At 43.3% G+C, this 26,260-nt stretch overlaps 1 protein-coding gene across 1 annotated transcript in view; it reads left to right on the plus strand.

The window, feature by feature from the left end:
- The window catches only part of LOC134936833 (hexokinase-2), a 91,938-nt gene extending 72,556 nt beyond the window's left edge, over positions 1–19,382 (plus strand). Inside the window, exons 9-18 of the mRNA XM_063932107.1 lie at positions 597–830; positions 4,423–4,727; positions 7,806–7,954; positions 8,162–8,281; positions 9,280–9,375; positions 10,570–10,669; positions 14,447–14,630; positions 15,137–15,292; positions 15,617–15,850; positions 16,918–19,382. Of these exons, the coding sequence (XP_063788177.1) occupies positions 597–830; positions 4,423–4,727; positions 7,806–7,954; positions 8,162–8,281; positions 9,280–9,375; positions 10,570–10,669; positions 14,447–14,630; positions 15,137–15,292; positions 15,617–15,850; positions 16,918–17,062 (1,723 nt within the window). The 3' untranslated portion in view covers positions 17,063–19,382. The remainder of the gene's footprint in view (positions 1–596; positions 831–4,422; positions 4,728–7,805; positions 7,955–8,161; positions 8,282–9,279; positions 9,376–10,569; positions 10,670–14,446; positions 14,631–15,136; positions 15,293–15,616; positions 15,851–16,917) is intronic.
- Positions 19,383–26,260: the final 6,878 nt, after the last annotated feature.

Here is a 26,260-nt window from a genome sequence, read left to right on the forward strand (position 1 = left end):
TATTACTGCACAGCCAACCCACCCGCACACAGCACTCTTATGGCCGCTAACACTGTGACTTCTGCCTCTGCTTGGATACAGATGTGTCCTCATACATCTTTCCTCAATACACCATGCTGCAGGAGATGCCTGGCGTGAGTCAGCTGTCAGCTCTGCTAACGTCGGGCACCTTTTTTGACGAAAATGCATCTGATTTGCATTACTATGTGACTAGGAAGCACAAGCAGCTTCTGCTGATTAAAATGATATTAGGCATTCCAATATTCTGTGTTCAACTGTGGCTGTATCTGCATATGAAATGCTATGTTACAGTGATTTCCAGGAATACATTGTAACGTAGCATTTATTATGCAGATACAGCTGCAGTCACACACAGAATATAGGCATGCCGCATATCATTTTTCTCAGCAGAAGCAGCTTGTACCCCTAGGCATACCAGATACCATAGGCATTTGTCTAGTTTGCATATGCCTAGGTCCGGCTCTGGCTGAATGCTATGTCTGCTACAATGCTTCTGCGTCAGTATGTTGTTATAATAATAGGCTGATGTATTACAATTTTACTTTTAATCCAGTTGATCCTTCTTACCTTTTCAGGGATAAAGAAGGGATCAAAATGGCCCAGCAGATCCTGAGCAAACTGGGACTGGAGCCCTCACACGAGGATTGTGTGGCCACACACCGAATCTGCCAGATTGTCTCCTCTCGTTCCGCCAGCTTGTGCGGGGCCACGCTGGCCGCTGTCCTGCGACGTATTCGAGAGAACAAAGGTGTAGAACGGTTGAGGTCCACGGTGGGAGTGGATGGGTCCGTCTACAAGAACCACCCTCAGTAAGTGAGGAGTAGAGTCGCAGGGTCCATTTCAGAGTCAAATACAGTTTCTTAGTTTATAGCATTTGCCATGTTCTGTAACCGAGCATTCACATTTCCATTTGTGGCTGGATGGGAGTAACTGGGACCTAATGGGGTATTTGCACTTTGGCTAACTGTTGTGACAGGAAGTACATTAAATGCAACTGTGGGTTATGCAGTTATATGTACACAAACAGGGGCAAACGCAGGATTTGTAATGGGGGGTTTCCATCAGACAAATTTCCCCACGACTTCGTCAGAAAAAACGTGAAATCACACAATGAGATTTTAGGTGTTTCTATGGGATACATTTAATTTGCCAGCTGTCGGGATCCCGGCGGTCAGGATACCAACGTCGGAATCTCGACAGCCAACAATGCCGCCAGATGGAATCCCGGCGCAACATGGCTATTCCCACTCATGGGCATCCACGACACCTATAGAGTGGGAATAGATCCTGGGGTGACCGCAGCGAGCCACTGAGCTCACAGCGTGACAAGCGCAGCAAGTCCGCAAGGGGACTCTTAGCGATTGCCACCTTTGGCAGCAATTACAGCCTCAAGTTTGAATATGATGCCACAAGCTTGGCACACCTATCTTTGGGCAGTTCACCCATTCCTCTTTGCAGCACCTCCATCAGGTTGGATGGGAAGCTTCGGTGCACAGCCATTTTCAGATCTCTCCAGAGATGTTCAATCGGATTCAAGTCTGGGCTCTGGCTGGACCACTCAAGGACATTCACAGAGTTGTCCTGAAGCCACTCCTTTGATATCTTAGCTGTGTGCTTAGGGTCGTTGTCCTGCTGAAAGATGTACCGTCACCGCAGTCTGAGGTCAAGAGCGCTCTGGAGAAGGTTTTCATCCAGGATGTCTCTGTGCATTGCTGCATTCATCTTTACCTCTATCCTGACTAGTCTCCCAGTTCCTGTCGCTGAAAAAAAAACCACAGCATGATGCTGCCACCACCATGCTTCACTGTAGGGATGGTATTGGTCTGGTGATGAGCGGTGCCTGGTTTCCTCTAAACATGACGCCTGGCATTCACGCCAAAGAGTTCAATCTTTGTCTCATCAGACCAGAGAATTATGTTTCTCATAGTCTGAGAGTCCTTCAGGTGCATTTTGGCAAACTGCAGGTGGGCTGTCACGTGCTTTTTACTAAGGAGTGGCTTCCGTCTGGGCACTCTACCATAAAGGCCTGATTGGTGGATTGCTGCAGAAATTGTTGTCCTTCTGGAAGTTTCTCCTCTCACCAGAGGAATGCTGTAGCTCTGACAGAGTGACCATCGGTTCTTGGTCACCTCCCTGACTAGGGCCCTTCTCCTCCGATTGCTCCGTTTAGACGGCCGGCCAGCTCTAGGAAGAGTCCTGGTGGTTACGAACTTCTTCCATTTACAAATGATGGAGGCCACTTTGCTCATTGGGACCTTCAAAGCAGCAGATATTTTCTGTACCCTTCCCTAGATTTGTGCCTTGAGACAATCCTGTCTCGGAGGTCTACAGACAATTCCTTTGACTTCATGCTTAGTTTGTGCTTAGACATGCACTGTCAAGTGTGGGACCTTATATAGATAGGTGTCTGCCTTTCCAAATCATGTCCAATCAACTGAATTTACCACAGGTGGACTCCAATTAAGCTGTAGGAACATCTCACGGATGATCAATGGAAACAGGAAGCACCTGAGCGCAATTTTGAGCTTCATGGCAAAGGCTGTAAATACTTACGTACATGTGATTTCTTAGTTTTTTTTATTTTTAATAAATCTGCAAAAATCTAAAAAAAACTGTTTTCACATAGTCATTATGGGGTATTGTGTGTAGAATTTTGAGGGTAAAAAATTATTTATTCTGTTTTGGAATAAGGCTGTAACATAACAAAATGTGGAAAAAATTGAAGTGCTGTGAATACTTTCTGGAAGCACTGTATCTGTCAGTTCTTCTGTATCCTAATCCCCACTACGACTGACATCGCATGACCATGTGTGATACACACGCATGCGCAGTAGAAAAAAAATCTGCCTTTTGCGAAAATATTGAGATGGCGTCCACCTCTGAATAATGCCCAAGGTAAGCCATTGACTAGTATCTCTAAAAACGAGAATCACATAGAGTAACAAGTCATTTCCAGTATTTGCAAAGAGCTAAAAACGTAAAGCTATTTCTCTGGCTTCAGCATTACCCCTGCTGCTTCTGGAGCTGCCTACAGTACAATTGAAAAGGCTCTGATGGGATCAATCTTCTGGAACGTTTTATCACATTGCTGTTGCAGACCTCATTAGCTTACATTTAGCTCTCACTGCATAGACGAGGTTCTTAGCTGGCCTCCAAACAGGGAAACCAAGGAGTTAATTAAAAGGGAGAAAGGAGGAAATGCAATGGCAGTTCCCCACAATAAATAATAAGAGTCCTGCGTATTCTCTTTAGAATGCTTTAGTCCAGCTTTCAGTAACTGCGCAGGACTACATGGACAGCATAGATCTGGTGGGAGAGGAAAGGGCAGGAACAATTAACTGCTTAATGCACCAAAAACTTTTGGTACCAGTGTAGTAGGATGAGAGACAGAGGGGTAAATTTACTATACAGCACTTTTCAAAGCCTTCAGCCACTGAATTTAAAAGGCAAATCATATTAAATACAAATCTAGTTGTGTTTCGTACGTAATGATATTGGCCCTTTAATCCAGTGGCCGAGACAGCCAAAGAGGTGAATGCTTTGAAGTGTGCTTCATGTCATCAGATTTACCCCCACGGTAGGGAGGCCAATCCCGGGCCATTTTTTCAATCCCGGGTATCGGGATTGAAAATTGGTCAATCCCGGGATTCCTGGGATACCCGGGATTGGCTTTAGACTGTGTCCGGCCTTCCCCCACGCCCCGCCCCACCCGCCCTGCAGACATAAAAAAAACGTACAAACCTGCACAGCCAGGTAGTGGGTGAGGAGGAGGCGGCGGCGGGTGAGTGCAGGGGAGCCGGCGGGTGAGTGCAGGAGAGCCGGGAGGAGGCAGCGGGTGAGTGCAGGGTGAGCCGGGAGGAGGCGGGGGGTGAAGACCGCCATACTTTCCGGCTCTGCGGCTGCTGACAGTGCAGCGTGACCTCACAGTCACAGGTCACGCTGCGCAGGGGGAGATGGGAGGAGGGAGACGGCCAGCGTCTGAGCATCCTGAGGACGCTCAACGATGATCCCTCAATCCCCGGGATTGGAGCTTCCAATCCCAGGATTGAATCCCGGACGTTTTTGGGCCTAAATCCCGGGATCCCGCCGATCCTGAGATTAGCCTCCCTACCCCACGGTGTGCAAATTCCAAGTGTACTCTTTCATTTACAGTAATTTCAGTTCTTGTATTTAGTGTTTCTTTAAGTTCAAATGAATACAAATTCCTTGTAAGACTCATCAAATTGTTGATTATGAAATAGTTAAATATCAGTCGTTAAATAATTTCCATGATCACAAATAGCCAATACTCATCTAACAGACTGATTGGATTCTGGCTGTGATTAACCCTTTCTCGTAAGTGGGCGCAAGGGTTGCTTCCTGAGCAAGTAAGCATTCTCACTGTTGTTATTTCTTCATCAGTTTTGCCCGGCTCCTTCAGAAGACTGTCCGCAGACTTGTGCCTGACTGTGACGTCCGATTCATCCGTTCAGAGGATGGCAGCGGTAAGGGCGCAGCCATGGTGACAGCGGTAGCATACCGACTGGCTGATCAGCGGCATGAACGGGAGAAGACACTTGAAGCTCTGAACCTTAGCACCGAGCAGCTCCTGAAGGTTAAGAGCATCCTGAGAGTCGAGATGGAGAGGGGCCTGAAAAAAGCAAGCCATGATGAGTCCACCGTCAAGATGCTCCCTACTTATGTACGGTCCACACCTGATGGCACAGGTGAGAGGTCCCTCCGAGTTTTGGGGATTGGCTGGTACTCAGAACATTGTGTCGTACTCTACGTTTGTGGGACATGTGTCCATGTAGAGTAATTCATGGTATTATTCAGGAGTTAGACTGTGTCTTCTGATGCTCATAAAAGTGTCAGGTGCAGGTTATAAAACAGGAAACGGAATGTAGACGTATACCATCCACATGGAGCCCATGTGACCAGTGATTGGACCTTGTTAAACTGCGTCTGGATTATAGTAGGTAAAAACAGATAATCAGCGCTATGAGCTGGGTAAAATAGAATCACAAATTTATTTATATGTGTAACATAAATTATTAAAAAGAATTACTGTTGCAACAGAATTAAAAAAGGGCAAAAATAGCACTGCTAATAAATTGCAATTGCATGTTTTACCATTTCTTCATGTGTGGGTTAGTCCTCCATTAGGTTAGCACTCCTGAAAGTATTAGAGGTCCCTTTTTAGGCTAGATTCCTGCTGGTATTCGTATCATCCAGTGGTATATAGACCAATCAAGGTCCTTTGGCATAAATTCCAACCAGTGTCACGATGTAGTATCAGCGGCTCCAAATAGCGGACTTCTAGGCAATCCTCCGTTGTTTACTATCTCAGGCTTAACACCAACGCGTTTCACTGCTTCAGCAGCTTTGTCAAGGTGTGTATGCAGTGTACAGTGTGCCCTTATATAGCAGTGCTAATCAAAATGCCCCACAGGTGTGTACTGAACAATTAACATAATATATTATAAAATCAATATTTTACCCAGCTCAGCTGAAGTGCAAGACACCAGAGAGACAGTCCCAATAAAAATATACTTAAAACGAAGTTTAGAACTTATTAAACCTTTAGTAATCTTTTTTGTATCGTGATTATGTGGTCGCAAAAAGCCGGAAGTCCCTGAACTTCCTGTTTACCGGTTGCTTAGCGACTGAGTGCCAAGCCTCGTTTTCTGCTCGGCACTCAGAACCATAGCTATATGATTTTAAATATTGCGGTCACATGGCCACCCTCTAGGTCATAATAGGCTAATGGCTAGAAGGCGAATCTTATCTATAAGTCGCCACTAAGTCCCACGTTAGCAATTGATCTTGGTCACATGACCTCACCCGCGGTCACAGGACCACTTGTGGTACCTTAGTTGCCTAGCAACCAAGCGCCAGAGAAGGTAACTGATACCTCGGACTCTTTGTCCGTATCTGCGGTCATGTGACTGTTCATGTTAGATTGGTTGCCTAGTAACGGTCAGTAGGTAGAATATCAAAAACCTTGGACCCATAGCCCTCATATCTCTAAGAGCCATTTGGTATCAGAAAGTAACCATTAGCATTCAAATGAAGTTCATTTCAAAGGAATCTTTTTTTTTTTTTTTAAAGAGTTATTGATATTAATTTGTAACAGAAAATCACAGCATTGTTGTATCATTATTATAAACCAGAGGTTCTCAAACTCGGTCCTCGGGGGCCCACACAGTGCATGTTTTGCAGGTCTCCTCACAGAATCGCAAGTGAAATAATTAGCTCCACCTGTGGACCTTTTAAAATGTGTCAGTGAGTAATTAATACACCTGTGCACCTGCTGGGTTACCTGCAAAACATGCACTGTGTGTGCCCCCGAGGACCGAGTTTGAGAACATCTGTTATAAACCATAATTCTATATTCATTAATTAATAACCCACCAGTTAAATGCAGCTGTATTCCAAATATATATAAATAAACCTAAACAGATGTCAGTTTATATACAGATATAGTATATGAATACCATAGGTTAAAACCAATACTAGGAGTACTCATATCGATATCGATAAAGCACCTAAAACAACAGTGTATATATATATATATCAATCAATCAATCAATCAATCAATCAATCAATCAATCAATCAATCAATCAATCACAAAATCGCATTTAACTCTAATGCCTCATTTAAACCACTTGGGTATAATGAATCCAATTGGAACGTCCAGAAAATTTCTTGTTTACACAGTATAATAAATCTATCGCCCCCTCTTTGAGTTTTCTTAATATGTTCCAGACCTAAGATGGTCAATGACTCAGGATCCTTATAATGAAATTACGCAAAGTGTCTGGAGACACTATGTTTTTTTCCCCCTAGCATGATATGTTATATATTTATTAGCAGTGCTATTTTTGCCCTTTTTTAATTCTATTGCAACAGTAATTCTTTTTAATAATTTATGTTACACATATAAATAAATTTGTGATTCTATTTTACCCAGCTCATAGCCCTGATTATGGGGTTCATTCCGAGTTGATCGCTCGCTAGCAGTTTTTAGCAGTCGTGGAAACGCTATGCCGCCGCCCACTGAGAGTGTATTTTAGCTTAGCAGAAGTGCGAACGAAGGGATCGCAGAGCGGCTACAACATTTCTTTGTGCAGTTACAGAGTAGCTTCAGACCTACTCAGCGCTTGCAATCACTTCAGACCATTCACTTCCTGATATGATGTCACGAACACGCCCTGCGTTCCCCCAGCCACGCCTGCGTTTTTCCTGGCACGCCTGCGTTTTTCTGATCACTCCCTGAAAACGGTCAGTTGACACCCAGAAACGCCCTCTTCCTGTCAATCACTCTGCGGCTGCCTGTGCGACTGAAAAGCATCGCTAGACCCTGTGAAAAACAACATCGTTCGTTGTAATAGTACGACGCTCGTGCGCATTGTGCCGCATACGCATGCGCAGAAGTGCCTTTTTTTGCCTCATCGCTGCACAGCGAACGTATGCAGCTAGCGAACAACTCTGAATGACCACCTAACTGTTTTTACGTACTTGCATCTAACAGGGTCTAACTAGCCCTATCTTTCAGCTGCTGGGAGTTTGACAGCACACGTCAGCGCCAATCCCTACCTTGGTAGTTCTTTCTGCATTTGGATTATGTTTGCACACTATGTGAATTAGCCAGCCATGGTTTTGTGGGAAAACTCTGATCCTTACTAGGTGGAGTTTTCATATTCCACTGACTTGTTTAGAATGTAGAGCCGTTGCAGTAATATACTGTGCACAGTGCAGCCAGCAGCCTGTAGTGTAACGCTGACACTCTCCTGTCTTCCAGAGAGAGGCGACTTCTTAGCCCTGGATCTTGGAGGCACTAATTTCCGTGTGCTCCTGGTGCGTGTTCGTAGTGGCATGAGGCGTGGGGTGGAGATGCACAACAAGATCTACACAATTCCGCAGGATATCATGCAGGGGACCGGAGAGGAGGTGAGCAAATCCAGGTGCTGTGGGACTATACATCCCAGCATGTCTTTCCACAGTTTTAGCATACTCTAACAGCAACACTGTGGCAGGGCATTCTGGGTATTCACTACTGCAGTCATTGCATTAAAATCCATGTAGACCTGAAATTACCACAGATCATTGCAGTTTTAACTATTTTGTTCATCCTGATGATCCCTTTATGCATTGCAGCTCTTCGACCACATAGTACATTGCATTGCTGATTTTCTGGAGTACATGGGCATGAAAGGAGTTTCGCTGCCTCTGGGATTTACTTTTTCTTTCCCTTGTCACCAGAACAACCTGGATGAGGTACGGTCATCAGAATGTACAGTGTTTGTGACAAGTCACAGTCTATGGGCCTAATTCAGACCCTGTCGCAAGTGTGTAAAAAATGCTATGAAGCGATTTTTGCCCATTTGCGCATGCACATATGCCGGTACGCTACATGTGCAAGGTCCTAAAATGCGTTCTCTTCAGAACGCAGTATAAGACCTGCAGGGGGCTGGAAAAGGGCATTGACACCGCATTTTGTGGGCGTCAACGCTCCGTTTAAGGGGCATGGTCTGGACAACGCAGGCATGTCCGGACCATTGCTGGAGCAGGTTGCGGTGGCTGCACGATGTCACACGCAGCTGCTGCTACCCAAAACATGGCGGGTAGCCGCCTGCCTTTGCAGCTAGGCTGCGTAGGCAGAGGGCTACTCGAACCATGCGAAAACATCGCCGCCATGCGTTGCTTTCGTATGTATGGGGGGGTCAGGACCTGGCATGCGGGGCGGTCTTGCCCTGTGATGGGCGTCCCTCTGCATGTCAGAGAAAATGATTGTAGATGTGCTTTTTTTTCGCTCATCTACGATCAGGACTGAATTACCCCCTATATCCTGTCAATCATGTATAAATACGAAGTTCATGAACATTGCACTTATACTGTGCCGACACATACTGTATGTATATTCCCCCCCCCCCCCCCACACACACACACCACATATTACATATATACTGTATTAAAGGCATGTATACCTTTAGAAATGGTAGATTTCACATTCATATTCCAACATACAGTATACCGTATATTGTACATACTGTACATTACTATATACAAGATACTGTATAATATACATAGCAAACCCTGTTTATAGTGTAAATGGGGTCAATGCAAGGGTTGTAATGTCAGGGCTGTAGATTTGATTGTATTTGAATCAGTAGGATACGAATTACTGGCACCTTTAGCCTCCCTCTGTGCTTCCCTATGGATGTATAGTTTTCTTCTTCACTGACATTCATAACCTGCTTTTCCTTTGTCCGTAGGGCATTCTTCTAAAGTGGACAAAAGGCTTCAATGCGTCTGGCTGTGAAGGAGAAGATGTGGTAAACCTGCTGAAAGAAGCCATCCACAGACGAGAGGTAAGTACTCTGTAGCATAAAAAGTTAAAGGCACAATGGGGAGATGTATCAAAGCTTGGAGAGAGATAAAGTACCAACCAAGCAGCTCCTGATATTTTTCAAACACATCCTGTAAAATGACAGAATCTAATTGGTTAGTTCTTTATATCTCCATACTTTTTCTCTCCAAGCTTTGATACATTTCCCCATCAATGTTTGCTTACATCTATGTCAGAGGGACCGGTCTCCTTAGAATAATTGTTACATCATTGTTGTTGTTTCTTTCAACATAAAATAACTTGTAATAAAACAGAAAAGTAGAGGGAACAGAAGCTGTTACAAAACTGGTTTCTGTAAATATGGTTGATGCATATTATGAAACGTAAAATGACTTCCTCAATTTATCAAACCTTCTAAATAGGAAAAGGGGAAGTGTTGCACATAGTTACCAATCAGCTTTCATTTATCTTGTACATTATATAAAATGATCGCTAGAGTTTGATTGGTTGCTATGGGCAACACCTTAACTCAGAGGTTCCCAAACTCGGTCCTCAAGGCACCCTAACGGTCAAAGCTTTAAGGATAACTAAGCTTGGGCACACTTATGCCCATATTTATCAAGCCTTGTAGAGTGATAAATACGGTGATAAAGTGGCAACCAATCAGCTCCTGTCATTTTTCAAATGCAGTCTGTAACATGGTAGTTAGGAGCTGATTGGCTGGTACTAAATCTGGGCCTTAGTACCTCAATCAGTTTGATTAATCATCTGTGCTCAGCCATGGATATCATCAAAACCTGTACTGTTAGCAGACCTTGAAGACATTGAGGACCGAGTTTAGGGACCAGTCCCCTTTAGAAGCTTTGATGTTTACTTTCAGGGCCCCCATTTAATGTACACATTATTTTTATGTTTAATGTCTATTTTTGATAAATTTGTATGTTTTGTTGCTGCACCAACTTGTCACCAACATTGTAGAAAAATTACACTGTGTTTTTTACTGTCCCCCGTTCACATTTTTATTGGCTACTTTATAACATGCTCCAGTGTGTGATATGTGATCATATCTGTGATATGTTACACATTGTGTAGAATCACTGGAGAACACAGTCCACGTCTGAATCCAGGAGACACAACCCAATTACCATCATGGAGTGTTGGGACGAATGCTCTTGTCATGACACTTTTCTCTCCAATTTTGTTTTAATGGCTATAGGAGTTTGACCTGGATGTAGTGGCTGTTGTGAACGATACAGTGGGCACAATGATGACTTGTGGCTATGAAGACCCGCGCTGTGAAATGGGACTGATTGTCGGTAAGATAGAACACTGTCCGAATGACTTTACACAGATATACATATATAGGATATGACTGAGTTAGACTTATTTATTTAAACTAACAGAGGGGGGCAGTGAACCAAACAAGAATAAAGAAATCTGCTCCCCTAACACAGAGGTATTGTTTCTGCAGGCAAAGGGAATAGGAAGCATATCCACAGCAACAGAAGATAATGCAGATCAAAACCAAATAAAAATAGGCAGAGAGAAGAACATAGCTAGGAACAGAAAAAGCACAAACAAAACTCTAAAAGCTATGTGTGCAAATGCTAGGAGCTTAGGAAATAAAATCCCAGAACTATTTGCAAAAATGACAAGGGATGATCTAGACATTGTGGCAATTACAGAGTCATGGTACAATGAAAATCATGACTGGGACATAGCTATACCGGGATATACTTTATTTAGGAAGGACAGAATTGGAAAAATCGGAGGAGGGGTAGCAATGTATGTAAAAAAAAGCATAAATACTACCTTAATACAAAGTATTGAAGAAAAAACTGAGGCCCTTTGGGTGACCATAGAAACAGGGGAAAAGTCGATTATTCGTATTGGCGTGATATACAGGCCACCAGGTCAGGAAGAGGAACTCGACAAGTGCCTATTGCAGGACATAACTAAAATGGCATTAAAAGGAGAGGTAATAATCATGGGAGGCTTTAATCTTCCTGATGTAAACTGGGAGGTGTCTGTTGCTAGTTCCACTAGAAGTAGGGACATTTTAAATTCCCTTCAGGGAGCATCCCTCCACCAACTAGTGAGGGAGCCCACTCGGAAAGACGCTATATTAGACTTAATACTTACAAATGGAGACAGAATATCGGATGTAAAAGTGGGTGAAAACCTGTGATCCAGTGATCATCAAGCAGTATGGTTCAGCATAAAGACAGAGATTGACTCATCCCATACAAAAACAAAGGTGTTGGATTTTAGGAAGGCTGATTTTGTAGGGATGGGAAAATGTGTAAGCGATTCTTTAGCAGAGTGGATGAACTTGGAAGCCGTGCAGGAGAGGTGGGAAAGATTAAAATGTGCAATATTAAAGGCAACAGACCTTTGTATCAAAAGTGTTAGGAAAAACACAAGGAAAAGGAAGCCAGTGTGGTTTGCAAAAGAAGTAGCAAATATTGTGAAAGCAAAAAAGATGCAGACACAAAATAATGAAGACAAAGAGATATATCTTGTTAGACAGAAGGAGACTAAGAAGGTAATCAGATGTGCAAAGGCACAAGCTGAGGAGAAAATGGCCCAGTCAGTGGGTAAAGGAGGCAAAACTTTTTTTAGGTATATAAGCGAAAGGAAAAAAACAAAAGGCGGAATAATAAAACTAAAGACAGACACTGGGAGTCTTGTTGTGGGAGACAATTTAATAGCAGATCATCTTAATAATTATTTTTGCTCAGTATTTACTACTGAAAGAGAGGGGAAGGGGCCACAGTTAAGTTGCAGGGATATTCAGGAAAATGACACAAGTACATTTACAGAGGAGAGAAGGTCCTAACAGAACTCTCAAAGCTGAAAGTGGACAAATCTATGGGGCCAGATGGGATACATCCAAGGATACTAAAAGAACTTAAAGAGGTGCTGGTAGCACCATTGACAGAATTATTCAATCAGTCATTAGCTACAGGAGTAATTCCAGAGGACTGGAAAAGAGCAAACGTAGTCCCACTGCACAAAAGTGGAAGCAAGGAAGAGGCAAACAACTACAGACCAGTGAGTCTCACATCAGTAGTAGGGAAATTGATGGAAACACTCTTAAAAGAAAGAGTTGTAGATTATCTCAAATCCGGCAATTTACAGGATCCCAAACAGCATGGATTCACTGGGGGGAGATCATGTCAAACAAATCTTATTGACTTTTTTGACTGTGTGACTAAAGTGATGGATAAAGGTGGAGCCATGGATATAGTTTATCTAGACTTTAGTAAGGCTTTTGACACTGTTCCACATCGCAGACTGCTAAATAAACTTGAAAGTTTGGATTGGATATTAGGATTATTGAATGGATAAGATCTTGATTGAAGGATAGAAAACAGAGAGTTGTGGTAAATGGAGTGCATTCATAGGAGGGAAATGTTACCAGTGGAGTACCTGGATAAGATCTTGATTGAAGGATAGAAAACAGAGAGTTGTGGTAAATGGAGTGCATTCATAGGAGGGAAATGTTACCAGTGGAGTACCCCAGGGATCTGTACTTGGACCAGTGCTTTTTAATATCTTTATTGGTGACATTACCCCACCAGGTGGGGTAAAACAAATGATTGAGGATCTAGGTAGACTCGAGGAATGGTCAAGAGTGTGGCAATTACAGTTTAATGCCAAAAAATGCAAAATCATGCACTTGGGTCTCAAAAATCCAAAAGCTAAATATAGTATTAATGGCACTATGGTGATCATTCCGAGTTGTTCGCTCGCAAGCTGCTTTTAGCAGCTTTGCACACGCTAAGCCGCCGCCTACTGGGAGTGAATCTTAGCTTATCAAAATTGCAAACAAAAGATTAGCAGAATTGCGAATAGACACTTCTTAGCAGTTTCTGAGTAGCTCCAGACTTACTCGGCATCTGCGATCAGTTCAGTGCTTGTCGTTCCTGGTTTGACGTCACAAACACACCCAGCGTTCGCCCAGACACTCCTCCGTTTCTCCAGCCACTCCCGCGTTTTTCCCAGAAACGGTAGCGTTTTTTCGCACACACCCATAAAACGGCCTGTTTCCGCCCAGAAACACCCACTTCCTGTCAATCACATTACGATCACCAGAACGAAGAAAAAACCTTGTAATGCCGTGAGTAAAATACCTAACTGCATAGCAAATTTACTTGGCGCAGTCGCACTGCGGACATTGCGCATGCGCATTAGCGACTAATCGCTCCGTTGCGAAAGAAAAATAACGAGCGAACAACTCGGAATGACCACCTATACTGGAAACTACCGAGGAGGAAAGGGATCTAGGAGTCACTTTTTCAGATGACTTAAAGGCAGGTAAGCAATGTAACAAAGCAATGAGGAAGGCTAGTCAGATGCTTGGCTGCATTGGGAGAGGAATCAGCAGCAGAAAGAAAGAAGTAATAATGCCATTGTATAGGTCATTGGTATGGCCTCATCTAGAATACTGTGTTCAATTCTGGAGGCCATATCTTCAAAAGGATATTAATACATTAGAAACTGTACAAAGAAGGGCAACTAAAATGGTGCATGGCCTACATCACACAACATACCCAGAAAGACTAAGAAATCTCAATATGTATAGTTTGGAGCAGAGAAGGGAAAGGGGGACATGATAGAAACTTTCAAATATATCAAGGGTTTTAACAAAGTTCAGCAGGGAAACATTCTCCAAATGAAGAGAAGCAATAGGACATGAGGACATGCACTGAGACTGGAGGGGGGGAGGTTCAGGGGAAATTTGCTGAAAAATTACTTCACAGAAAGGGTAGTGGACAAGTGGAATAGCCTCCCATCGGAGGTGGTAGAGGCTAAGACAGTAGAGCAATTTAAACATGCATGGGATAGACATAAGGATATCCTTACAAAGAAATAAGGATCAAATAAGGTTAGAGATAAAAATAATGTAAAAAAAAAAAAAAACGTCAGACTAGATGGGTCAAGTGGTTCTTATATGCTGACAAATTCTATGTTTCTATGTTTAGTCCTGGCCCTTAGCTCTTTATTTAACTGTGATCTGGTGGCCATAATAATAGTCATTACAGAAGGCTTCAGGATCATGACATGAATGGTTTACTTGTGCACAACAGGTACTGGTAGCAATGCTTGTTACATGGAGGAGATGAGGAACGTGGAGCTGGTGGACGGCGAGGAAGGTAGAATGTGCGTCAACATGGAGTGGGGAGCCTTCGGGGATAATGACTGCCTAGAAGATTTCCGCACAGAGTTTGACAAGGCTGTGGATGAACTCTCCCTTAATCCTGGCAAACAGAGGTAAATTGCTCCTATATCCAAAATCCCACAGACAACAAATCCGTTCTTCAGCTTAGTGAGCCGCCATAAAATACTCAGTTTTTGTGTATAATAGTGTCAGCTTCTGCAAACCACTCTGGTCTTTGCGTCAGGATGATTACGAAGGCCGGGACGTAATGAAGTGCGAGTTCATCGGAATGCCAGCTAACCCCCGGACTTCATTACATCCCATCCATGGTTTGCCAAGTAGGCTCCTACCATTTTAAAATTAAGAAAACTGTAACATATATATGACCTGAAATCTGTATGATATTGTATGTCCATTTACAAACCACTGTAAGGTTCTATCCAGCTTGTCATGTTAATATGGCTTCATTAGAATTGTAAATACTGGGTAACTGAGTATTATGAGTTATATTTTTTGTGAAAAAGGACTGTCCTGGAAAATTCAGACACTGGGAAGCCCTGAGCAGATTATCTGGATTTATATCTGTATGATGTACTAACGAGGTGTCTTCTGGCTGCAGGTTTGAAAAGATGATCAGCGGGATGTACCTGGGGGAGATTGTCAGGAATGTTCTGATAGACTTTACCAAGCGTGGGCTCCTCTTCCGTGGAAAGATCTCCGAGAGGCTGAAGACAAGGGGCATTTTTGAAACCAAATTCCTGTCTCAGATTGAGAGGTGAGTGAAGATAAAGTCACTTTGCTAATTATCACATCTTTCTATAACTACTGGTTTTGCTGTAGAAAGAAAACAAAATCCTCAGTGCTTTTTGGATGGTAAGCTCTAGTGACCAGTACCCTCTTACTTCCTTCTCAATGTATGTTGTCTTTTTATCAGTGCGCGTGTACTGTGTCTCCAGTATTGTACATAACAGTGGAATATCTTGGTACTTATTACAGTATAACACTAAGGCACGATTATGATGACCAGAGCGCCGAGCTCCTATGCTATTAAAGTGTTTAATGTCTTTCCCTTATTGGATTGCTTTTCTTATCTTGGCAGTGACCGCTTGGCATTGCTGCAGGTGCGCTCCATCCTCCAGCACCTTGGCTTGGACAGCACATGTGATGACAGTATCATTGTGAAGGAGGTGTGCACAGTGGTGGCTCGGAGGGCCGCTCAGTTCTGCGGGGCTGGTGTAGCTGCAGTAGTTGACAAGATCCGAGAAAATCGAGCATTGGACTCCCTGAAGGTCACGGTGGGCGTGGATGGCACCCTCTACAAGCTTCACCCGCAGTAAGTCATTGGCACAGTCTCTAGTGAGGATTAATGTACAAAAGAAGAACAATGCTTTTACATGTCCAGGAAAGGCTGCATTACTTTCCTGTTGTACAAGTGTGAGCTCAGGAGAAATGGAGACTGCACAGTGGTGTTGCTAGATACCACTGTAATGTTGCTAGATACCACTGTAATGTTGCTAGATACCACTGTAATGCTGGGTACACACGGGATGACTTGTGCCTGTGAGCTAAGCATTCTAGGTCAGCATAGATCACTGAGCACACATCGCTATACACCACTATACACACAGCGATCTGTGCTAACCAGTGTTCTTTATGCACATGCTAGGTGATCTAACTAGATCTTGCCTGCATGCTTGAATAATATGAGCCAGCGATAACACCGCACGGGGCCGCGCATTGCTATCGCTATGGGGCATACACCCGGAACGATCTGTGCTTCATTTCTAAGCGATCTATTCAGATCGCTTAGAAAATAGGCAAAAATCACGTTGTGTGTAAGAGTTCTTTAAAGTGCATTTGTCTCCTGTTTATCAGCACAATTCTACCATGTGAAATAATAAAGACTAATTTTAAATGGATCATTTATTTTACTCGCCTGTCCCCGCGGTGCATCTGTCATCACAGATATTTAGCTGATGTCAGCACTGTCACACGGCCACTTGTAGACATTCACTTGGCCCTATCTACCCTGCGGTTTGGCTCTCTCATAGGGCAAAATGGTAAAGCATAGAACCTTTGCAGTGGGTGACAAAGCGTAAGGTCCAATCCGACTTTCGGAGAACTGGGCTCGGCTGATCACCATACACCACGTTGAAACCCTATTGGAAGAATATCATATCTGCCCCAACATGGACAGATTCATGTTTTTCGAACATGCCTGACTATTGTGATAAGATTTAGTTGGGGGATGGGCGACTTTTTTAGTGACATGACAGTATGGTCTAATACAATCAAGTTGGCAGACAAACATCTGTAGACAGCGTTGCAGGGACAGACCAGAAATTACAGACCTGAAGGACTAAATCTGTATATAACTGTTGTTTTTACATTTCATTGCAGTTTCTCGTCCATCATGCATCAAACTGTGAAAGAACTGTCCCCAAAGTGCGAGGTGACATTTCTACAGTCTGAAGATGGCAGCGGAAAAGGAGCCGCCCTTATCACTGCAGTAGCGTGTAGGATCCGGGAAGCGGGCCAGCGCTAGGGTGGAGGAGCTGAAGGATTTAAGTGAATACCTGTACAGAGACTTGTTACAGGCCTCTTACATCCTCACTGCTATAGACTCCACTCCTCTGGACTGGTTGATGAACAGAATCCCGGATACAGCCCATATCAACAGGGATTTTGCATGCATTTGACTACGCCTATACCAGGAAAACATGTACATAGGCCAATATTATTTTATTTTTTGTAGGATAGATCAAAGGAAATAGAACTGGCCACCCAGTGTTGCACAGCACCATGTTTCATGTTTCGTTACTAGTGGCTAGTCTAAGCATGAATCCGACTTCTTACAAAGACTCTTCTGCATAGATGTCAGTAACGGAGCATTCCCACATGTTTGGTGTGTGGCGTCTGCACTTTGAAACCTCTACACATTTTAATACTGCTCTGTCTCCAGACCAGATTGTGATTGCAGCTCTGTCTCCAGACCAGATTGTGATTGCAGCTCTGTCTCCAGACCAGATTGTGATTGCAGACAAATTGAATTGCAAATGCAGTGGATAACGAATGTTTCAAAGCACATTAGGTACATCATTCCTAAAGATAAATGGTATCCTAGGGCTAAGTATAAGAAATTAGGGAGAGATGTCAGCAAAAGTATAATAATTCATTCTTCAGCTCAGGTATTGCTTGGTGTTAAGTGAGATGAGACTAGAAAATCGAGGTTAATGATATTGGTCCTGATTCAGGTTTGTAAGCACACCAAAAAAGCACACAACTGGGCAAAACCATTCTGCACTGCAGGTGGGGCAGATGTAACATGTGCAGAGAGAGTTACATTTGGGTGAGGTGTGTTCAAACAGAAATCTAAATTGCAGTGTAAAAATAAAACTCTTGAGGGCTACATGCAAAAGCAGCCAGTATTTATCTTGCACAGAAATAATATAACCCACCTGAAGCTAAATCTCTCTGCACATGTTACATCTGCCCCAACTGCAGTGCAGCATTGTTTTGGCCAATTGTGTGCTTTTTTGCCCATTGAGTATTTATAAGGACAGAATAGTACAAACAATTGCATGTGACCTGGGAATTATGCAAATATTCCACATTGAAATACATTAGAAAATAAAAAGGAGGATTTACCTTTTAAACGTTATCTACAGTTGGCTGAATGGGCATATTTAGCTGATTATAAAATCACTGTGACTCAGAGAAAAACAGTTCCTTTAATCTTACAAAATTTTAGGACTTATTTTTCCAATCAAATAAAATATAACAAAGCTCCTCATATTTAGAAGAGTCTTAAACTCTGATAAATACCCCGGTAAATACTGCATCACTTAATGTTTAAATGGAGGCATATAAGAGTAGTCATTATATCCTGCAACACTTGAAAACTGTAACCAAACTTCAGGACTGTGCAGTATGGTGATAGGAATAAGGCTCTTTGGGATTTCGCCTAAGATTAAACATAAGCAATAAACTATCTCTCCATATTGTTCAGAGCCTCATGTTATAGACAATTGTTTATTCCATACCCCCAGCTGTCCTATATAGTCCTGTATAGGTGGGATATTGGGCACTATCCCACCAATCACCATCTTTCTCCCAACTGCTGGGAATTAGGGAAGTCCGTCTTCGTTTACTAGGGAGAGCAGGTGCCACGCACAGCTACCACTGTTGCGTTTAGCAAATTATAGGTCTTTTAAGGGGTGGGCGGAGGGTGGCCTCCCACTTCAGAAGCATCAGGCACACTCCCCTTTTGTATGTGTGCCACCAAAAAGCACAAGCTTTGTTCCAATTTTGTGAGGTCTGTAATTTTAGTATAGGAGTAAATAATTAGTACTATTATTGTTGCTATGTTAATTTATGTTAAGTTTCTATAGAATGTATTTAACCTGTTAGAGCTAAATTACTGGTGTTGAGCACCTTGTTACTCGTCAAATGCTGCTCTTTGATAATTTGCCTTTCCCAAAGAATAATAGTGTACACATCTTCAGACCAATGTCCCACATCAGCATATATATCTGGTGTTCAGTACAGATATTTCTACACACCAGCTATACATCTATGCAACATCTATTATGCACAAAGATTTTCATTTTTGCTACAGTAAGTATAGATTTAACTTTCTACAGGAACTCTATAAACACAGACGTATAAATACTTATATTTGCTGACACAGTAATATCTTCATACACTCCGATGTAACATGTTTGGTTCATGGTCTCAACACAAAATGTCTGTCTGCTTATGTACATAGTGATAGAGAAGCCGTGTTTTATTTATATTTGCTATTTTATTGGCTTTCTGTATTTGTAACTTCATAAAGTTGCTGAATGCTTTTTAGAAATATGAAATGTGTCTACTTGTGTCTTTGTTGTAACTAAGTGTCCTACCTACTTACTATATGACAGTGGTTCTGTTCCTTGTACTATTCACAACATACAAAACCTAAAGGAGAACTTGCACTTGATTTAATTCGGTGGCTGGGGATATTAACTCTATTTATTTTAAGATTGCATCACCAACTCCAACTACTAAGCCTGTTTGTCTCCCCAGTAGGGTTCCAGAGTACCAGATAAAACCCATCACTATGTGGTACTGTAGGGGGGAGTGTGTGAGTGGGAGGACTAACCAGATGCTACTATTACTAACATTGGGGGTAATTCAGACCTGATCGTAGCAGCAAATTTGTTATCAGTTGGGCAAAACCATGGGGGTAATTCAGAGTTGATCGTAGATGTGATAAATTTAGCACATCTACGATCAGTTACTCTGACACATGCGGGGGGACGCCCAGCACAGAGGCACAGGGCTAATCCATCCCGCTTGTCAGGCCCTACACCCCTACTCTGGCAGGGAGCTACTGGTCGCGTCCTGGGTCGCAGTGGCTGCGTGTGACGTCACGCAGCCGCCGCGGCCCGCGCTCCCCCCGCCCCATGGTCCGGACACGCGTCCATTGTCTGGTCCGCACCCGCCAACGGCGCTCTAACGCCGTTGGCACGCCCCCTCCCGCCCCACTACCGTCAATTAGGCAGAGGCGATCACACCAGTGAGATGCTGATAGCATCTCACTGGCTACACCTGCACAGTGCACCCGCTGTGCAAGCGCACTGCGCATAGTAATTCAGACTGCGATCGCTGCCGCTGCAGGAATCCAATCTGAATTACCCCCCATGTGCACTGCAGGGTGGGCAGATATAGCATGTACAGAGAGAGTTAGATTTGGGTGGGGGGTGTTCAAACTGAAATCTAAATTGCAGTGCAAAAATATAGCAGCCAGTATTTACCCTGCACAGAAACAAAATAATCCACCCAAATCTAACTCTCTCTGCACATGTTATATCTGCGCCCCCCCCTGCAGTGCACATGGTTTTGCCCAACTGCTAACAAATTTGTTGCTGCGATCAACTCTGAATTACCCTCGTTGTCATTTCGGATTGGTTCTACCATTCCAACCCCCTTTTACAGTCATTTTAAAATTATGAAAATGTTAAGCACTTAGGAGTAGATTTACTAAAACTTTCATAACGTTGCCCATAGCAATCAATCATATTCTATCTATCATTTATTAAAGTCTGGAAGATTATAGCTAGAATCTGGTTGGTTACAATGGACTCCATGTTTTTTTATTTTAGAGGTTTGAGTATATCTACCCCTTTAGATGGTAGCTTTATAGTAGAAGAACCGCTGGGATTCCTTGCTCAGAATCCACATAGTTTGTTAGATACCTTGATTGGGGTCTGCCTTTCTCCAGGCTAAATGGTGGCATTCATTCTGATTTAGTGCAGACCTTGAGTTTTTTTATTTTGTAATTGTTACATTGCTACACGGAGGCAGCCATTCTAGGGGCTGAACCCATAACTTATTTGAGTGCAGCCAATTGGTTCCCTAAGAACCAGTGCCATCACTGAGGTACAAGAGGTGTAACACATGCAGGTTACTTCTGTACATGCTCTGTAGCAGCTGTGAATGGAAGACTGAAGAATAGATGTCAGCCATATAACTACTTACTCCTAGTGCTAGTGCTATAACATTGTATGAGTGTGGCTTGCCGTGGCCTATTGACCATCACATAAACACTTAAAAGTCCGACACATCTGACTAAACAACAAACATGGTGAAGACTTTATAAGCTGTTTATTCAAACTGAGGCAGAAACAATAACCATAAGCTACAGTAACACTGAAGCAATTGCCTAGAAATGCCGTCCCAACTCGTGACTAAAATAGTCGCCGTGGTCCTGCCTGGTGCCGGCTTTCATTGCTGGCTCAGTGTCTCTTCCTCTGGCACTATGAGATGAGTACTGGACCTTATAGAACTAAACAAATGACAGTACTGTTAGGTTCCTGGTGCTCAGAACAAGGGAGATGTTGCGTAGTGAGTCCAGAGCACCAGAACGTGATGCTGAAATAAGGTGTGGTGTGGAAATAGCCCCTAGCACCCTACCTCCATTGTTTCACTCGTGTGGTCAGTTCACGCCTGAGTGACTATGGTTTCTTGGGCCCACGGCAGCCGCGTTTGAAGGGCGGATTAGGTCTGCCCAACTCCGATGCCCCCAGGTCTTAGAGTAAGACAAGGCGTGAACCGAGACAGGATAATAACAAGGGGACCTCTAACTAAAGCAAACAGAAGGCTAGGGGCTACTAACAACCCTAAAACTAAATATATGTGCGGCACGCCGCCAAAGGAAAAGAACAACAAAGGAAATGCTGTCCACTTGCCGACACAATACTGTTGTGTACCGGCGGTGACAGCATAAGCAGAACCCTCTGCAAAACACCAGTAACAAAATATAACCAAAGAATACTGCGGCCTAGGCCGACGGACGCAGCAAAGCCGCTATTCACGGAACCGGTACCAATACTGGCAAACGGACAGGAACCCCCAATGTAGCCGACACAGACTCTCAGAACCGGAGGACAGGCAGAATCCCAAATGACAGACCGGTGGACACCAAGAAGCCAGATACTCGACCAGGCACAGACAAAGCCACAGGACTTCTGGACAGGAACGCTTCACGGCAGGACACAGGATCAGACACGAACCGACACTGGAACCGACACTCGAAGCAGCTAGACAGACACTGCTAGACAGGAGCTCAGGAACTGGCAGGGACTAGCTCAGAACTCAAGAACTCTGGAACTCTGGAAATATCACCAGCATCTGTGAATTGCACTGAGCCAGAATATAACAGAGAGTCTTAATTAATTATGTCGTGCAGCTGCCCTGCTGCACAACTGAGAGGTGCAATCAACAGACAGGTGAGGCTGAACACATGGGAACAAGCTGCAATCACACAGACTCACCACCGGCAGCAAACAAGAGTCTTCTCAAACCAGAGCAACGGGAAATCCTGGCCTGCAAGACAACTATAAACATAGAATAGGAATGAACCACTACCTGTGGTTCATAACAAGTACTCCCAGCGGAGTACTTACAAAATGTAGGACTTACAAAATGTAGCAGTGTAATACCCCGACAGGTGTGATTTTGGGTTACCTGTTCCTCTTGTTTTACCAGAGAGGTGAGGAGTTTTCCTTCAGACACCGAGGGATTTTAAATAGAATACATTTTGCTTTATTTATAACGGGACTGTTCCTCAAATAAATTTAGTTACTCACAGTTGCCATAACAACTTCTCAAAATACATTAATTTATGTAACAAACGTCTACATATATAATATGCTCCAACAATAAGTAAATCAGTTTATTGTCTGGAACTCTGGATCTGGAGCTGTTTGGATAGAGTCTGTTAGTGTTTTGCACAAACAACAACCAGATTGAAATTACTTTACCACTTGAGCAGCACGTTACAACATTCCTTCATTACACATAGGCCCTCATTCCGAGTTGTTCGCTCGCTAGCTGCTTTTAGCAGCCGTGCAAACGCTAAGCCGCCGCCCTCTGGGAGTGTGTCTTAGCTTAGCAGAAGTGCGACCGAAAGGATTGCAGAGCGGCTACAAATAAAGATTGTGCAGTTTCTGAGCAGCTCGAGACTTACTCCTAGCTTGCGATCACTTCAGACTGTTTAGTTCCTGTTTTGAAGTCACGAACACGCCCTGCGTTCGGCCAGCCACGCCTGCGTTACCCCAGGCACGCCTGCGTTTGTATCTGACACGCCTGCGTTTTTCCACACACTCCCCGAAAACGGTTAGTTACCTCCCAGAAACACCCACTTCCTGTCAATCACTCTGCGGTCAGCAGTGCGACTAAAAAGCGTCGCTAGATCTTGTGTGAAACTGCATCGGCTTTTGTGAAAGTACGTCGCGTGTGCGAATTGCGCCCCATACGCATGCGCAGAAGTGCTGTTTATTGCCTGATCGGTGCGCTGCGACCGAAAGCAGCTAGCGATCAACTCGGAATGACCACCATAGTCTGAAAGATTCAATTTGCAACTCTCTACTCCTATGTGTAACAGTGTGTGTGTGTATATATATATATATAAATATATATATAAATATATATGTATATATATATATATATATATATATATATATATATAGAGGAATCACAGAACAAAGTCCCGGGAAGCCGCACTGACACTCTCATGTGCAAAGGCGCAGGTGACCGGTCTAAACAAATGTTATATTAACACATGTCCATCCAAAACTTTCCAGCCAGGGTGTAGACAGAACCAGCACACTGCTTAATATTCAGTCAGCTTTTTACTTCATATAGCAGGTATAATATTCAATCAGCTTATGACTTCATATAGCAAGTAAGCACAAACATCTGGATTCAGCAGATACTCATCGTATGCAAGGCAAATGCAGACTGGAAAAATCCCAAACAGCCATTTTCGGTGCTCCTTCCTCAGGGGAAAACCAGTAAAAGTGCCATAGTGCCTGGTGCTAAAGTGTCAAAGTGCTGTGCAAAGTGCTGCATCAAAGGAGAGCATTATTTATGCTACCCTAATCACATTCATCACCGGCACCTGGAGTCCTGTGCCGCCCCGGGGACGGTCACACCGCAGTCCCCATTCCCGGAACCACCCGCCGGTGGAACGCACGCCGCGTACCATGTGACCGGAAGTTCCGGCCCGTGGAACGCAAGTGGCGCGTCACCAACTCCAGGTCCGGGAGACGCGGCTAGCAACAGCGTCCCCGGCAACATTGCTCACGGGCCCAGAATACCAGATAGAAGTGTTATGCACAGTATAGGAAAAAAAACATCAAAAAAGTAACAAAAACAAAACAAAATACATATGAGTATCACTCTGGAGTATTAATTAAGGATCTTATTAATCTGTTAAGTATTCCAATTAATATAGCATATATACTCCAAGGCCACAATGGCTTCATAGTGTCAAAATGATCCCAAATATCCAACAAACAAAAATAAAGTGATATAAACACAATAGTGAGAATTATACCATCAATATCCAAAAAACAAATTCAGGGCATAATCTATACATCCTATAAGGGGTCCATCAGAAATTACTTAGAGAAAGGGACTAAAGCAAAATTCCTCATTTAAACCATGGGGTACCATCGCGTCCATACGATATATCCAACGACACCCTTGTTGTAACAGTAATTTGTGTCTGTCACCTCCCCTTCTCAAGGGTGGCACATGGTCGATCGGCATATATGCAATATCACTCAGCTTATGTCCCTGTGTAACATAATGTCTCGCAACTGGAGGCGTGTTCCCATCTACCTTCTGGTAGGCCTTTTTTTATAGAGGATCTGTGCATTCCAATTCTCTCTTTAAGCATGCGTATGGTTTTCCCTATGTAAACCTTCTTGCAAGGGCAGGTTATCATGTAGGTCACAAATTTAGTTTCACATGTCATCCGATAGCGTAAAGGATAACGTGTTCCCCTTGTAGGGTGACAGCAGCTTTTACCAGTCTGCATAAAATTGCAATTGACACAACCAGGACATTTGTAGGCACCAGTTTGAAGTTGTAACCAATTTGTTCCCCTGCCCACACGTGGGCTAATATCAGAGAAGGTCACTTTTTCTTTCAGGTTACAGCTCCGCTTATAGCAAAATAATGGTGGCTTGTTACAATAGTTCTGCATCACCGGGTCTGATTGCAATATGTGCCAGTGTCTGCGAATTGACTGGCGAGCATTACCAGAGGAAATAGAGTAAGTGCTGGCAAAAACCAAACGTTCTGGCTCAGGCTTAACCCGTGATTGTAGCAATTCATCCCGTGGTAGTTGCACACATCTATCTATGGCCTGTTACACTTCTGCGATGTCATATCCTCTGTTGATGAATTTGTCACCCATCATTGCAAGAGCATCGGGTAATTCCTCACGGTTAGAGGTGATTCTTGCCACTCGAACTAATTGAGAAAAAGGTAACCCCTTCTTTAAAGCTGGTGGATGGAAACTAGATGCAAGTAAGAGAGAATTTTTATCAGTGGGCTTCCTGTAGATTCCTGTTGACAGTACCCCATTGCATATCTGCACAGAAACATCAAGAAAACTGATCTCTGAAGCACTGTGATTGCTAGTAAATCTGATGGACCCCGGCAGATTGTTAAGTTTATTAGCAAAATCAGTTAGCATCTTTTCGCCACCAGTCCACAGTATGAAAAGATCGTCAATATATCGTACATAGAATTTAATATATTCTGAGTACAATGTGTCACCCATGATATGATGCTTTTCATACTGATACATAAATAAATTGGCATATGATGGGGCCATATTGGACCCCATCGCTGTGCCTTTAAGTTGTAAATAAAAAGAGTTGTTAAACAAAAAGTAGTTTTTATGGAGCACCACCTCCATCAACAAAAGAAAAAATTTCATAGGGGGACCCGCATACTGTGGACTGTGGCTCAAAGATTCCTTTACCGCAGAAATTCCTTCTGTATGCTCAATATTAGTGTTTAAACTGGTGACATCTAAAGTCACCAGTATACATTCAGAAGTCAGTGTACCAATAGTATTCAATTTGCAGAGAAAATCTGTGGTGTCTTTAATATAATAGGGGTTAGCTTGAACTACCGGTTATAGATAGAAATCAATGTACTGAGAGACTGGCTGGCTTAAAGACCCCCGTGCAGAAATAATAGGCCTCACTGGTGGTTTCTCTAGTGATTTATGCACTTTTGGTAATGTGTAGATCAAGGGGATCTTAGGGAACTCCTGCTTGAGAAAGCTGACCGTGGATTCGTCAATCCAGTTGTTAGATAAACCCATAAGGATGATTGAATCAATCTCCATTTTGAAGCGTTCTGTTGGATCGAAGGGGAGGAGCTTATAGCAGTCAGA

This window comes from Pseudophryne corroboree, chromosome 6 (genome assembly GCF_028390025.1).
Source record: "Pseudophryne corroboree isolate aPseCor3 chromosome 6, aPseCor3.hap2, whole genome shotgun sequence".
In the NCBI taxonomy this organism is placed as follows: Eukaryota; Metazoa; Chordata; class Amphibia; order Anura; family Myobatrachidae; genus Pseudophryne; species Pseudophryne corroboree.